We start from the raw sequence: 16563 nt of genomic DNA on the forward strand, positions 1-16563 counted from the left end.
GTATCATTTCTAATGCTACAGAGGGAGCTGCTATCAGTCAGTGTCCTACTAGTGTCGCTTGTAATGTTAATCCTTGTCTTAATGGAGGGAAGTGTATAGCAGTCCTGGTTAATGGCATTATAGAGGAGAGGTGTCAGTGCTCACTGCCTTTCGCTGCTGGAGCAAAGTGTGAACAACGTAAGTCATTTAATGAAAATAAAATGAATGAGTATATATTAAATGATTAATAATAAAATGATTTATAATAAAATTGATTTTTTAATTATTGTAGGAGTTTCGTTTAGTTCTGCTTTTTTTGCTGGTGATGGCTACCTTCTGTTTCCAGCTGTTAATATTCCTCTTAGCAGGTTAACTATAAGAACTCTTACACTCTTTATATAATATATATTATCTTCCATCATTAAATATCTCTCCCTCTCCACTCTATAGTATTACAATACATACTGAAATAAGATTGTCTATCATTCCTAGCAATGGATCAGGACTATTACTCTATATTGGCCATGTAAGGGAGAATTTCACACACACACACCCACACACAGTACTACATGTATGTATTGTACATTTACTTACATGCACATTAAATTTTTTATCTGCTTATCTAATAGAGTTCTATAAAAACTTATTTTATCAGAATATTAGACTATTTTTATTGTTTAATGTTATGTATAAATTTAATTTTATTCGTGTACATGCTTATCTGCCTATGGTAATACAGTTCCTAATAAAGGAGCGTTTGTTAGTACATATCTATAAAAAAACTAATTTTGTCAGAATATTGGACTATTTTATTTTTTATTGTTTAAATTTATTCTTAGGCTAATCCATCGACTGGTAATTATTTACTGGTTGGTATGAACGAAGGAGTGTTAGAGTTCCGTTTTCAACTGGGCTCTGGAGTTGGTTTAGTTGAAACTAGCCAACCATTAGCGATAGGGCAGCAGCATAACATCACACTATTGAGGTAACTTTAAGTATTATGTACTCTTGATAATACATGTACATGTACTTGTTGATTTTTAACTCACATACGCATACATGTATACTGTATATGTATTATTACTAGACGAATGTAAAACATTAAAGGGGTGAGCCTAAGCAAGCTATAGATTATGTGCTGTATGATATACATGTATGAGCTAGCAAAGCAATTGCACATGTCTAAATTCAGTATCTTGTAGTCATCTTGCTTAAATTAAAGTTATCTTGCTTATAGTTAGAAGCAGTCACTGAAAAAATCATGTTTGAAGATTGTATTATTATAATGGTTTATGCATGTATGTAAGAATTATATGTACAAACTAATAATAATGATGGAGGTGCATGATTCTTCCTATTGCATCACATGTAATATTATGCATGTAATTACATGTACATGTATATTTTTATTTTTGTTTTTATTATACTGTATTATTGATAATAGTAATAAATATTTGCATTAATACTGTAGGACTGATTATAGAGGAAGAATATTAATGTCACAAGGTAACACCACAGTGTTTACTGATGGAATGTCTCAGGGTTCATCAAGACACTTGAATCTTTCGCCGTACGACTTTGTACTGTTTCTAGGTAAGAGATTTTATAAAGCTTTATTATGTTCAATGCATAAATGTGTATTTAGTTTCATTTCTCATTTTTTGTGGGCAGGGCTTTTCACAGAATTTTGGCATAGAGCTTATGCAGCTTCTTATCAGTTGTGGCCAAAGACCCTGTACTATATATAGTACAGGGTATTTTGACAAAAATTTAAATGAAGAGAATTTTGATTAGAAATTTTTTTCTGGTGCATATACATGTTTTAATGTTGTTTAGAAAGTTTGAGCTGATCCCGATGAAATTTAAAATTTTTATGAATTTTTAAAGTTACTCAAAAATTGAGCAAAATACCCAAGGCTATAGCCTTTGGTCATCAGCCAAATTTTGTCAAAAATAGCATCAAGAGAATTTTCCATTTTAAAATTTTTTTCTGGTACATATACATGTTTTTATGTTGTGTAGAAAGTTTGAGCTGATTCCGCTCAAATTTGGATTTTTTATGAATTTTTGAAGTTGCTCCAAGTGCAAATATGTACTCATAAAACATCCTATTTATGCTCACATAGCAAGCTTTGTGGGAAACTTTTTTGTGGGTACATTTTATCCTGTCTTGTACATATACATGTACATGTACATGTAGCTACCAGTATTCATGCCTGTGTAATATCATTAGTCAAATAATGGGCCTGGAAAGCTTTTCACTATCTGTGTGCATGTATATGTATATACTACTTCATATCTAATAAATAGAAAATTTAAACTATTTTTGGTTATTTTGATTGACATAGATGTACATACACTATAACCTCATTATTATTTTTATTCTAGGCGGAGCCCCAAATGTTCCTCTCATATCTCAGCAAGTTTATCAAACTGGTTTTTCAGGATGTCTAGTCTCAGTGGTTCAGCTTGGCTATTCAATGAATCCAGAGCCAGTTCCATTTGACACTTCATCAGTCGGGGAGAATGTAACAACTTGTTCATAACAGTGACCCTGTTTTTTATGTTTTCACTTATAACCAATGTCATAATTTTTACATTTTTAATAACAAAGTTAATTATAGTGCTCATTACAAAAAAATAAAGTTTATAACCTGAGGTCATCAAATGTTATGAGGGTGAAATTATTAAGGAGCAGTGATAGTAATATCACATTGCAATGAGAGCTAAATTACATGCAGCTACTATGAGTGCATCCATAGGGGTAGGAACTGGGGGGGCAGGAGGGGCTTAAGCCCCCGCAACTTTCATTGAAGGGGGGCTTAGCCCCTCCAACTTTAAGTGATATACATGTATTACTATTATCAACACTATAGACTTTAGTTTAGGTAATCCTTATATGTGTGCATATTGTGTGATGATTCGTTTAATAAAACAATTAATACAATCTAGCTTCTAAGAACACACTAGTTTTTTCAGAAATACACAAGCTTCAACATTAGCTTTAGCTGAGCATAGATTTTCGATGTTAAGGAGATGAAAAAACTACTTGTGCTCCACAATGTCACAAGAGCGTCTTAATCATGTAGTTATTTAGCATACTCATAAAGAATTTACAGACAATTTATACATCGAGGACATTGCAAAGGAATTCATTACATTTAATGAGCATAGATGCCAATATTTTGGACAATATTAATTTCAGTACAATGATCAATTGTTAAATCATGCTCCTATGATTTCCAATAAATAATACCTTAGCCCCCCCAACTTTTAGTTTGTTCCTACCCCTATGAGTGCATCCATGTATACAATACATATATAGAATAGTAGATTGGGATGTAACAACTGTGGCATTAATGTTTATATCAATTAAATGTAGCCAGGGATAATGTAGCATTATCCCATTCCAAAAATTTTGTGTTAGATAGAAGAAGTACACAGGATGCCTATCAATGACTGACAGTGCCAGTTTTATACTGTCATTTTTGAAAAGTCTATTGTGGGTTGCAACTTTTGTTATGATAGTCATATCTAGCTTTGTGTTTACACAGCACAATTTGACCTGTTTCTCTGTATGAGCAAGCCATTCTATGAACTTCAAAGGGGACTATCTAAATTGACTGGTGTGTCTTGTGTTGTCTGATTACATTAAAAAAACAGCCCACCTACTTGACAACTGCCAATGCAGTTGTAAGGTCTATGCAAATAGCTGTATATAGATCTGGCATGTATTAAGAACTATGCAAAAAGGTGCCTCAAATCAATAAATCTGATTAAGACAATATGTTCATTCCAAGTGTTTACTTTAATTATTATTAGGTGACTGTGTTTTTAATGTTTTCAGTTTGTTAATCCATTTTTGTAAGTGATACATACTTAACCAGAGTCATAATTTTACATTTTAATAATAAAATTAAATATAGCGTTCATTATGATAAATAAATTGCATTGGATTTGAATAGCCTGAAGTGATTAGGGTTCTGGAACTGCAATTAGCAGCAGTTACATATAATTGTCATGAGAATGCAATACTACATGTAGCTACTACATGACTAAGCATCTGTTACTAAGCATCCATAGCTACATATAGTATTGCAATGTCATGACATTGCAACTGACCTGCATAGAATAGTAGTATCGGGTGTAGTCTGTAGGAGTCATTGTATATAGTTTAGTATGTAGGAGTTTTTATTGTTTATGCCTCATGAGTCAGCAATAACATACCACATAAGGGGAATTTCCTATTAAATTTCAATTATACATGACTACAACATCCTTTGACAAAGCCTGAGTTCAGCACTTCTCAAGACAAGTAAACAACATGAAAATAGTTGCTAATGGCTAAAAGCTTCAGCAGAAACGGTAAAACATATGAATTGTATGTATTGTTATTGTTTTATTTTAATTTTTTAAAAATAGATCACAAACTCATTGGAAGATTTAGTCACCACACAGTGGTGGTAGGTGATTCATTGTATGCATGGGCTGGTGATCAAGTTGGTTCACCTAAAGTACATGATAATGAAGAGAAAAGAAAGTTTATCAGCAAAATACAAAAATTTACTCCTTCAACTGGTCACTGGATTAATAAGGATACCACTGGTTTTCCTCCATTAGGAGTGAGGGGATACTTTTGCACTGCAATACATAATCAATTGTATTATTTTGGAGGACATTGCAACCATGATGAGTGCTATCACAACAATATCACACAGTTAAATACTGTCAGCTTTCAGTGGAGGGATATAGAATTAACTGATGCAACTAGACCAGTTATGAGGAGAGCTAATGGTGGAATGTTGTCATTCGAACATGATGGCGTACACCATTTACTGATGATAGGTGGAATAGGATCCAAACCAGCTGTGCAACTGCAAGGCAATAGCTATACTAATTTATCTAATGAACGATGGCGAACCAATGAGCACTCAATGTATGAATTATCAAGCCAAGGTATCAAGAGTAGTGTGGTAATTTTACATGTGTAATCATAATTATTTTATTAGGAAAATGGAGTAGTCCTTCTATCATTGGGGAATGTATACCGCCTGCTAGTAGCTTTGTCTTTGAAAAAATAAGTAATACTCGGGCTGTTCTATTTGGTGGATGGTTCAATGGCATATGCAGTAGTGCTCTCTATTTACTAGAAGTATCAATATCACTTAATATAGTAGTATGTTAAGAATGCATTGAAAAGTTGTACATTGACTAATACCGTATAGTAAGAATGGTATTAGATAAATTTATTTCTTTAGTACTGGCAATGTGTCAATAATCAATCACCTTCATGGCCTGTTGGAAGATGGGGGCATGCAGGTGCAATTATCAATGGAACTTTTCTAGTGATTTCAGGAGGAATGGATGAAAATAAAACATTTCTGAATGACTCTTGGGCCTATGATATCAACCTTTCATCATGGAAAATAGTGATTATATGCTTATAAATTTTATTTTATATTATGGTTCTTTTTAATGTAGATTCCTGTACCAGAATCATTTAGTCGGAGAGTTTCTCAATCATTGTCAGTGATTTACACAGAATTTGATTGTGTGTGGTTGGTGTCAGTTGGTGGATTAGCATTGAATAGAAGTCGTGAGCGACTTCGTTCTCAAACTTGCATTTCTGATGATACAACCTTAATTGAGATAGGTATAAACATATAATTTAGTGTTATTATTAAGCCTACATTTCCTATATGACAATTGTTATTTCTACTAAAATTGTAGTGCATGTGGTTAAGCATAATATTTTACTTAGATCAAATATTTTTGTCACCTAAAGAAAGTCAAGAAAAGTACTATGAGCAGTTGAAGTTACAAGGAAAGGATCAAATGATGGATCATGGCTATCAAACAAGAATGAACATAGAAATAGCACAAATTGACAATACAAAACAAGCTCTTATGAGAGATCTTCTTGTAAAGGAAAGTGAAGTCAAGATAATGCAGCAAGAACTACGAATTCAAAGAGATGTTTTGAGTACTAAAATAAAAGAGAAACAGGAACAATCTCACAAGCAGCTACAGCAGGAAGAGACTGATTTTAAAGCTAAAAGAACATTTCAACAACTGCAATTGCAAAAACAGGTATGTTGAATTAGTAACAATAATGCTTAAACACAATACTTTAAAGCAGGATAATTTACACAGAAAAATGACCCAAACAGTAGAAGCATCTACTATGACTGATGCTCAATTTCAAAATGGTATGGTGATAGCTACTTAGACTATTTTGTCATCTTATATTTCTTACTTCAGAAAGAAAATTGCATATGGGTCCTATTAATCATGATTACCAGTATCTAATCTCTTCACTTGGTAAGCCAATGTAGACTTCATTATGCTAACGGTATTTTAGATAGTTTTGAAAGTATTGATGTTCCTGAAAAGCAACTTTTCATCATTGAGGGGGATTCCTTGCATTTTTTTAACTGGGAAGAATATGGTTTAAGAATCACAGTTCATCGAGGAACTGTGCTGCCTTCTGATACTCTTGGGATAGCTGTTGGTGCATTTATTCAAGGAGGGCAAAAATTTCCAGAAGATACTGAGCTAGTCAGTGCTGTTTATGCTGTAATTTTCTCTAAGGCTCCTTTGAAACCCATTCAACTGGAAATGCAACATTGTGTTTCAGTAGAATCAGCAGTTCACAGCAGTTACCTTAGCTTTGCTTCTGCACTTTTAACTAAGCCTCCTTACAATTTTCAAATAAAAGAAGGAGGGACTTTTCCATCTGGTAATCGATACGGCTACATTAGTACATCTAAATCTCATCTTTGGTCTCTAATCATTAAACCCTTTAGAAGACGGCATGCAAATTGTAAGATTTATGTCGACTGAGATTATGCTTTAATATTTTGTTTTCATAATTTAGATTTATCTTTTCCCAAACAATACTTTTGTCAAGTTGTGTATGAGATCAAAATACCCGGAAGAAAATGGAAGATGAAAATTTTTTTTGGTAAAGATCTTGGTGTTATCATAAAGGTAATTATTGTACAAATCAACTGTAGTGTATGACTGTTGTTTGCAGCACTTACAGGGAACACTAAGAAAGCAGCAAACTGTTAAAGAATTAGACTTAACATTTCAATTTGAAATTGTTGATGAGCATATAGAATTTTGTTTTGATGCTTGCAGAGAAATCCCTGGATGGACAATACAACCACATGCCTTCCCTATAAGGGTATAAGTAGATCTAAGCACAATCAGAATTATCAAACTTTGTTTATAGGCCAGCCAGGAGGCAATTGATAAAAATGACCGGCTTTCCTCTTTTCCATATCCACCACAATTAGTTACAATAAAAGCGACTCCTGGTATTGACACCAATTCAGTGCTGAGTTATCCCATAGAACTAAAAGGAATCAAAAGTGATATTGAAAAGCTAAATATTGTACTAACAATGGGTAAGTAATGTGAACAAATTTTGGACAAATTTTGAACTCTCCTATGCCATAAAACATACTTATTATTCTAATGCTTCATTATGACTACATGCAACTTATCATTATACATGTAGATGATGTTGTTCAGCCACCTGTAAGTGCTAGCACTATACAGTCATCTTCATTGCCATTTTCTCCAGGTATTTATAAACTCAAATACACTTTATTATTCCAATCATAACTATTATTATTATATTAGGATGTGAAGTAGCTACACCAGTGCTTAAAAAAAACTTTGATTCACTTCTTGAAATGCTAGCAGTCTCAGACAATCTTTTAATATTGACAATGGCCTTATATAGTAATGAACTAATAACTAAAGATACTGTCACTGAAATCAAAAATACTGGCAAATCAGTATGTGACAGGAGTGCTTCACTTTTGTTAGCACTTGAAGCTACTATTAAAACTCAGCCTCAGTCAATAAAGACTTTAATTGAGGTATTGAAAACAAAAGAAGCTTTTAGAATTATAGCTGAACAAATGGAGAAAGAACTTGGTTTACATAACTATAATCAGTAATTTGAATCATATTATTATGTAGCATGTCGTTAAAACAAAAAATTTAGTTCTGAAGCCTTTAACAGGCACTAATTCCAGTATGTAGTTTCCCCTTGTTAGGTGTTCATCCATGAACAACAGTATCATCCAAAATTGGCTACTATATGCATCTTAGTATTGAACTGTACCACTTTTAACAATAATACCAAAAATAACAATAAAATCATTATTATTAACTATCATACAGACTTTTAATATCTCTACTGTTTAATCAAGTTTCACATCCATCATTAATTACATTATTGGAGAGATAATTATTAATGTCATATATTCTCCATTGAAATGGATAAATGTCATTGTCCCAATCAACAGTTGAACCAAAGACCCACTGATGATGACTGGATCTAACCTTGCCCTCTGCTCCATCCAACACGGTTCCATCTTTATCAACCAGCCTGTATCTCTCCTTTGCAAGGAAGGACACAGCAAGTAAAAACTCCATTCTAGCTTGAGTTGCTTCTTCGCCTAACTCTTTAGCAACTTTAAAAGTCATGCGACCATTTGAATACGAAATAGACAATGACTCCAACCTCGATTTAGAAGTTATTATTTTCTGTCCAAGCCATGAAACCACATGCTCATCACCAGGTGAAGCTGTACCAAACACTGATCTCACTCCGGTGAGCTCCAAACGTTTTATCGACTCGATTTCTAATTTTCCTTGAGAGTCCTGTGGAAGAGATGAGAAAGAGGTTTCGACTGCTTTGAAGAGTTTCGGTTGAAGAATGCCTTCTAGTTCGTTTCGTTCGTTTGAAAATAACAGCTTACCCACCAGCAGAATTGCATCTTTGGCTCCATTTAAGAAACTCGATGTGTCAAATCTGCTTCCATCCCAGTTACGTACAACCCTCCTCAATAGGAATAGACCGGCTATCCTGTGAAGTAGGCGGTCGGTTGGGAGGGGACCCCGGGCATGATGTGGCCATGGTAATGGATAGGAACTTGAAGCATTGTGAGCTTTACTAGAAGACAGTAGTCGAAGTGAGGAGAGCATTGTTGAAGATCGAATTGAAGATGGTCTTAATGAAGGGAATAAATATTTATTGTACCGAATCATGTTGACTGCTGAGATTGAGGCCATTTGTCATTTGATTTGAGGGAGTGCAGGTTAAATATTTATGAGCCAGACTCGACGACGGCTTGTGTTTTGAATGGTTATGGCTTCTCCATCGTGTTCTTGTCACTGCGCCAAGGCTTTCAAAGGGTTCACAAGAGAAGAATTGATGCATAATATCACAGAAGTTTGGAAAGATCTTGAAAACTTCCCGGTTTGGAATAGAAGGATAAGTTGGGAAGTTATTATGTTATCTAAGGGAGTCTTCACACACTATTCTTTGCTATTTACGACTCCTGGACACAATGAAGGGTTTGTAATTCACTTAAAAGTAGCAGGTGAACACAATGAGACGGTATTTTCATTGGACAAAGTGGAAGATATCAGTAGCTTCAGTACACTAAAGAAAACTGAACTTGGTGCAACGGAACCAATAGACGCCTGGACAGTAATCGTGAAAGCACATAATATACTGGTCAGTATGGGGTCTTACCATGAAACTTTTAACAACTGTCAAGACTACTGTCAGAAAGTGGCAAAGGAGTTGGGGGTCTCTCGTCCAGTGACTGGGTCTGATGTTGCTGTTGCTGGAGCTGTTGGTGCTGGAATCCTTGGAGCGGCTGCGTATCTCTTGTACCAGCTTGGCAAGAAAGATGACAAGAAAGATGATGATTAATACATGTACATCAATATGAACATCCATTATCAACTCATGAACAACATACATGTACAGTTTGATTTAATGCTACTTAAGATATGATTGTACAAACTAACATTGCACCAATTAAAAATTGAATACATGTTGTTTTAAATTTCTGTATCAAATTTCTGATCCTGACTTTCCCATAAAGCATGTATTAGCTTGCAATTGTGTAATAGTGACATCATCAGTGTCTAAATCCCAATAATAATAATAACAATAATAGGTTCAGAATACTATAATACAATAAGAGAACACAAAATACAATATAATAATGATAACAATAATAATAATAATAATTCACACATGTATTGTCGGAACAAGTTACATCTGACATAATAATAATAATAATAATAATAATAATAATAATAATAATAATAATAGTATACATTATAATAGGGGAACAGTCCAAAACCAGAAAGAGGGCCAATAAATTGAAATAATAATAATAATTGATGAAAATGGCTGATCTCATGATCCTGTCTTGATTCTTTTCAGTGGATGAGTGAAGGGGATTCCTTGATCATGCTGTCCTATGTACGGCTTGTTGTATACACTGGATGAATGAGACCTCTCTCTTGAATTGTGATGTATCGAGCGTTTGTTACCAGCCTTGTGTGAGGAGGAGAGAAAAAGAGAAAATATAGAGAGAAAGAGAGCATGTGAGAGGAGAGAGAAAAAATAATTTTAAAAATGAAAGAATGATTGGAGGAGAAAAAGAAAGATAGAGTGGATACTGTATAGTGGGAAATTATATGGAGGGACTAAAATTTGGTGAATTGCTAAATTTTAGTGATTGGCGAAATTTAATTTGGCGAATATGTGGCCACGTGCTATTGAGCATGCGTATAATGGCTCAAAATGGCAGATTTTTATTTTGGTGAATGGCTATCAAAACACCAAATATGCCAAAATTAATCACCTCTAAAATTTCCCGCTATATGGTGCATGTAAAAAATTAAGCAAGAAATTTAAGAAATGAAGGAGAGAATAATTGTACTATAAATAATTGTACAAATCCCTTACCTTTAATAAAGTATATACGGGCATTATGTTTTCCTTTCTCTCTTCCACGTTTTCTACTATCTTTAACTTTAACTTTGTCTTAGTGACACTGGAAGATAATGGTGGCCTATAAGGAAGAGGAGGTGGTGGGGGAGACGGAGTATTAACAGTTTGTGAGTCGTGATGGTGATGGTGATGATAGTGAGTATCATGAGAATGATAATCGTATGCTGTGTATGAGTGAGTTCCATTAGAAGGAGGAGGGGGAGGGGGAGGAGGCGGGGGAGGGATGGGATGAACGTGAGTATATATCTCATAAAAAGAGAATCACATCATTAACATGTCATGTACATGTATACATGTACGCATCATTTATAATGACATAATTATTATAATTTAATATAATTTACTATTATACTGTACATGTATATGTACACTGTACTACAATGTACACTACTAATAGTCTACCAAATCAACATTTGCTTGCTTTTTGAAATAAAAACTTCCAAAAATACATAATGTACATGTACATGTACATGTACATGTACACTAATGTACATGTATGTCAGTGTTCCCCACAAAGCATGCTAAGTGAGCTAAACAGCATGAGCTTCATGAGCTGACAAGCACTACAATACAGTACATGGCGTTTGGAGCAAGTTTAAAAATTCATAAAAAATCCAATTTTGATCGGAATCAGCTCAAACTTTCTACACAACATAAGAACATGTATATGTATCAGGAAAAATTATAAAAATTAACAATTCTCTCAAAGCCATTTTTGAAAGAATTTGGCATTTGACCAAAGGCTATAGCCTTTGGTCGTTGGCCTGATTTTTGAGTAACTTTAAAAATTCATAAAAAATCCAAACTTGATCAAAATCAGCTCAAACTTGCTACACAGCATAAGAACATGTATATATATCAGAAAAAAATTATAAAAATAATGATTTGGCTCCTAGCCATTTTTTTTACAAAATTTGACCAAGTCCCTGTACTTGGCCTGTATCTTTAATCTAATCTTTATTACCTTTAGTAACAGAATGCAAATATACTGATGCACACACACACACACACACACACTTTAGATGTACATGTACACTGTACTTACAACAGATTCCTGTAAAAGTGTTTCATAGTTGCTCAAGACAATGGGCTGGACGGTCATGCCCCATAAGTTAGGCAGGAGACTCTTTGGCTGTAAGATACAAGCACCAGGTCTGCAAGGCATGCCATAGGAGACTCTTATCTCTTGTCCTTGAAAGGAATATCCATTGAGATTAAACTGGGCCTCTTCAGCTGAAAATGATGAATTGAAATCGATAAAGGCAAAACACCTTGGACAGCCATTGGGAGCTGTAGCAGCCTAAGGAGAGAGGGAGAGAGAAATTAAAGAAATAAGAGAAAAGATGGAAAATATAATAAAGTACATGTACATGTGATGTACATGTACGTACATTAAGTAAATTAATTACCCAGAATGTACACACAAGTTACATTCTCTTACCTGACAAAAGTTAATGGTACCATAAACTTCAAACATCTTCTGGAGAACTAAATCATTCTTAAAAGTCTTTGGCAGTCGATCAACAAACAGTGTCTTTGAATTAACATCAGCAGTTGTCTCCATACTGTTATCAGCAAAATCTACTCTCAAGTGATGCCCACCAAACTCTCAAGTGACCATATCAAACACTGATCTCACTCCGGTGAGCTCCAAACGTTTTATTGACTCGATTTCTAATTTTCCTTGAGAATCCTGTGGAAGAGATGAGAAAAAGGTTTCAACTGCTTTGAAGAGTTTCGGTTGAAGAATGCCTTCTAGTTCGTTTCGTTCGTTTGAAAATAACAACCTACCCACTAACAGTATTGCATCTTTGGCCCCATTTAAAAAACTCGAAGTATCAAATCTGCTTCCATCTCAGTTACGCACAACCCTCCTCAATAGGAATAGACCGGCTATCCTGTGAAGCAGGCGGTCAGTTGGGAGGGGACCCCGGGCATGATTAGTCTCGGCATGATGTGGCCATGGTAATGGATAGGAAGTATTGTGAGCTTTACTAGAAGACAGTAGTCGAAGTGAGGAAAGTATTCTCAAAGATCGAGATGAAGATGGTCTTAATGAAGGGAACAAATATTTATTGCATTGAATGGAAAACGAGAAAGGCCTCAAGAAAGACATGTTGATTGTAGGGAGTGAGGGTTAAATTCATGTGCTTGACAACGCCCATCAATATGAGATAGCCACTGTACTGGGTCTTGTTAAGACTACTGTAAATTGTCACAGAAGCAGGGGTCTGTAGTCCAAAATACCATTGTATACCGATTCTGTTGCATACCATTGGTTAAGCATAATATTAGTATCAGAGCTACACGCAACACAATACTGTTTAAATGCTTACTCTTAATCATAAAATCATATAAATAATCATCACAATGGTTATAATACTACATAATGTCACTATAAAAATTATTTTTCATTGTTAAAATTGTTACACAAGCCTTTTTTCGATATACGAAGCAGCAGTTACCTCATCGCAATTCCTTAATACTTCCAAAAAATCTTCCCAAGACCCCTCCTTATTTGTTATCCACCAGTCAATGGCTTTTTCTGTCGGAAACTCACAGTCATAATTATCAAAATTTGCTTCTTTCTTTAATTGTTCTTTCTTATCTGTCGGGATGCAAAGTTCAGACAGCAAATGCTGAAATGATTTTGTAAATCCAAATTTAGCATGACGTAGTAACTTAATAACTTCAGAAGCTTCAAATGGAGTAGAATAGCCTATATAAAGAGTTTGCATCACACTTGCGCTAATTTGTGTATAAATTACTTTTGGCTTTATGTGCATCTTTGTCCTCATTCAAAAAATCAATATCTCTTGTCAGTCCTGTAGCACAGTCATCAACAACTGTGGGGGTTTTAGCTATAAAATAAGTATAGGTTATACACCGAGGTAGAGGTTTCTATGGTATTTATTAACCGAGCGACGCAGTCGCTCAGTTAATAAATACCAAGTGTTCCCGGGAGGTATCTAATAGATTAGAAACCTGGTATTCTGCAATCTGATTGGTCAATTACAACTAGGCATGATAGAATTATACCAAAATTCATTTAGTAACATAAACAGGACATACATGTACATGTACCTTGTTTTGGTTTAGAATTCTCATCCTTTTTCTCTATAGTGATAAACAAAGTAAGAGTTAATAGCATAAGCACAAATGCTTACTTTCAGATGCCAAAAAATACTTCCAGCGTTCTGCAAGGCCTTCTTCTTTCAAATATTCCCGTAATTCCTTTTCTATCCACACCCCAACATCATTGCATGACAAGATTCCAACATCAGACAAAGCTTGACGACCTTGATCACAATTAAGAGATGAATCTTTGTCTTGACAAAAAGAATAAAAGCCCATTTCCCAGTTCGGTAAAGGATCAAGTTTCTCCCGTAATTTCTAAACAAAAATTAAATTGCATTAGAATCAGGAAGTGATATTCATATTGAAAATTAATATCTTAAGCAATCATCAAAATTTAATGAAGTCTGAAGGGTTTGGTGGAAGAATATACATACAAATATACATACATATATACATACAATATACATAAGAATATACATACATGTATGTACAATACAAATGATAACAATGACCTACCTCTAATTCTTGCTGTAAAAAACGTCTGGCATTGTCTTTAGACACAATTTCTGTTCCATCATCACCAATACATGTACTAGCATACAACTTATCAGCATGACTTAAACAAATCAAAATAGGAATTCCTGAACTTTTAAAAAAATGTATCCACTTCAAGGCTGCATTAGTCTCCCACCTCCTAATACACGTATAAATGTAGTAATATGCAAAATAAAAAAAAGGTTAAACTAAAGTCACTCACTTAAAATCAAGAACAAACACAATTAATTGAGGAATGCGTAACAATAATTGTGAAGGCATCACGCCACTATCTCCATCATCTATTCCAGGAAAATCAATCACACTCAAACCATTAACAATGCCTTCTAAGTTATACAGAAAGGAAACAGTAGTACGCTGCATGCTAGTTGAACCAACAGCAGTCTGTACAAAAGATGATAGTTATAAAATTATATACACATATCTATGTACTTTTTGTCTGAAAAGTTTTTTGACAAGACATGATTTCCCAGAGTTACTAAGGCCCATAATCCCCACAGTAGTGTGAGAAGCCAATTCTTCTCTCAAACGATGAATATTTAGACACCAAATGATCCAGCGAGCAACAAGAGGACGAAATTGCTGCAAAACATGACATAAAAGGTTATTCTTAAAATAATCATCCCATTTGTTTACTAGGATTTTTACACTAGTTGCTGGTTTAATGTCTCTTCTGGAACACAAGTCAGCAAGTTGAGTTTCAAGAGAATAACTGATGTAGTTGGTATTGCAGCTAACAGTTTCATTAGATTTTAAACACTGCAACAAAAACTGCAGTTTACCAGCATAAAATTCTGAGTGCTGATCAGATGCTTGGTTAGATTTTGTAAAAATTCCCTTAATGTACTTCTCCACTTTCACAACCATTGCTTTACCCTTTTTACTGGAAGACATTTTCTCAAAGTCGATCATTCCTAAGCTAAACAGAGCCCAAACTCCAACAGCTGGTGGTGCTTCTGTGGTTTGAAGAATGTGAGCGGTTTCCAAAGGTGAATCTACTAAAGGCACTCTAATTCGCTGCTCCATAAAGCCTCCCAGTAATAGTGTACAGATTAGGAGCTCATCATTACAGATATTTTGTATAATTTTGAGCATTTCTTCATTATAATACTTTTTTGCTTCTTCACTAGATTTATCTAAAACACGAAAAATATCATTTTCTAATTCTTCAGCTTTCAGAGCATCTAATTTTTTCCGCCCCATTTTTAAAACATCAATTGGAGAAAGAAGCTTGCTACCTTTTCCATCAACTCTGGTTGCAAACAGCTCTCTAACATTAGCTCCACTTATTACTCGCAGGGTTGTCTTGAAACTGTTATCCACACAATATTTTTTTGCTGTTTCTCGGAGCTTATTCATCATGGCAAGAAGAGTGCTTCTGTCCAAGGGTTGAAGTGGATTCTGATGAAGCCTCACAGGATTACTTTGGACAACTTCAGAAAATGACCTTGGCACAGGTACCGGTACATGCACATTTAGAACAGAAGGAATAGGTTTACCAGAAGAACTCATTTGGCTAATAACCTGAAGACAATGACGCTGCAAATGGTCCAAAAATGCAGGATCAGAGCCAACAGCCAAATTCATATATGCTATTTCCAAACCAGCTGCTAATTCAATGGAAGGAGGAGGTGGATCAATAGAAAAAAATGCTTCAGTGCATTTCCATGCAATCTCTTGAGGCGAATTAGCAATGGTATAACAAATGCTTTCAATTGGAACTATTCGTGCTGCTGCTTCTAAAAACCTGCATATGGTTTTGTAGCGTTTTGACGCTACACCATCTGAAGTACACTCCAGTAAAGCAGTCAGAAAACTCAAAGTAATGACTTCACCAGGAGTACATATAGCAAGTTGTCGCTGGCGATATGATATATGATATTCACCCTAAAAATATTGTGAAACAGCAGTAAATAATAAATAAAATTATCATATAAGGTATGTTCACTACTTATACATGCAGAAATTTTAGATTCTTACGATCTGGGGGCGTAGCCCCAAGTTGTTCCTATAATTGAATGACCCACGTGCAATGTTTGTATATACATGTATGTATGTCACACTATATATAGTATATATATAGTCACACTTTTATATACATGTATATAGTCACA

At 34.6% G+C, this 16563-nt stretch overlaps 4 protein-coding genes across 4 annotated transcripts in view; 2 read left to right on the forward strand and 2 right to left on the reverse strand.

Annotated features, from left to right (window-relative positions):
• Positions 1 to 2614, forward strand: part of LOC100639489 (neurogenic locus notch homolog protein 1-like) — a 13438-nt gene extending 10824 nt beyond the window's left edge. The window contains exons 8-13 of the mRNA XM_019997555.1: positions 7 to 177; positions 272 to 347; positions 430 to 505; positions 819 to 964; positions 1451 to 1572; positions 2368 to 2614. Coding sequence (XP_019853114.1) covers positions 7 to 177; positions 272 to 347; positions 430 to 505; positions 819 to 964; positions 1451 to 1572; positions 2368 to 2525 — 749 coding nt within the window. The 3' untranslated portion in view covers positions 2526 to 2614. The remainder of the gene's footprint in view (positions 1 to 6; positions 178 to 271; positions 348 to 429; positions 506 to 818; positions 965 to 1450; positions 1573 to 2367) is intronic.
• Positions 2615 to 4257: 1643 nt separating this feature from the next.
• On the forward strand, positions 4258 to 8209 carry LOC109582686 (uncharacterized). Its single transcript, XM_019997556.1, has 13 exons — positions 4258 to 4344; positions 4402 to 4935; positions 4989 to 5155; positions 5461 to 5632; positions 5741 to 6069; positions 6119 to 6188; positions 6241 to 6300; positions 6341 to 6802; positions 6857 to 6969; positions 7016 to 7168; positions 7217 to 7391; positions 7505 to 7570; positions 7630 to 8209. Exons 1-13 carry the CDS (start codon positions 4320 to 4322, stop codon positions 7950 to 7952), a joined length of 2649 nt encoding a protein of 882 aa, XP_019853115.1. The 5' UTR covers positions 4258 to 4319; the 3' UTR covers positions 7953 to 8209.
• Positions 8210 to 9968: 1759 nt separating this feature from the next.
• LOC109582701 (uncharacterized) lies at positions 9969 to 12923 on the reverse strand. The gene is made up of 4 exons (XM_019997576.1): positions 12258 to 12923; positions 11862 to 12116; positions 10772 to 11062; positions 9969 to 10357 (listed from the first exon to the last, which is right to left on the reverse strand). Exons 1-4 carry the CDS (start codon positions 12378 to 12380, stop codon positions 10217 to 10219), a joined length of 810 nt encoding a protein of 269 aa, XP_019853135.1. The 5' UTR covers positions 12381 to 12923; the 3' UTR covers positions 9969 to 10216.
• Positions 12924 to 13134: 211 nt separating this feature from the next.
• The window catches only part of LOC109582702 (uncharacterized), a 6315-nt gene continuing 2886 nt past the window's right edge, over positions 13135 to 16563 (reverse strand). The window contains exons 8-14 of the mRNA XM_019997577.1: positions 14882 to 16336; positions 14652 to 14833; positions 14411 to 14588; positions 13984 to 14209; positions 13901 to 13933; positions 13585 to 13677; positions 13135 to 13535 (exon numbers count right to left, since the gene is read on the reverse strand). Coding sequence (XP_019853136.1) covers positions 13243 to 13535; positions 13585 to 13677; positions 13901 to 13933; positions 13984 to 14209; positions 14411 to 14588; positions 14652 to 14833; positions 14882 to 16336 — 2460 coding nt within the window. The 3' untranslated portion in view covers positions 13135 to 13242. The remainder of the gene's footprint in view (positions 13536 to 13584; positions 13678 to 13900; positions 13934 to 13983; positions 14210 to 14410; positions 14589 to 14651; positions 14834 to 14881; positions 16337 to 16563) is intronic.

The sequence above is a fragment of the Amphimedon queenslandica genome, unplaced genomic scaffold (genome assembly GCF_000090795.2).
Source record: "Amphimedon queenslandica unplaced genomic scaffold, v1.1 AMPQUscaffold_13363, whole genome shotgun sequence".
Classification (NCBI taxonomy): Eukaryota; Metazoa; Porifera; class Demospongiae; order Haplosclerida; family Niphatidae; genus Amphimedon; species Amphimedon queenslandica.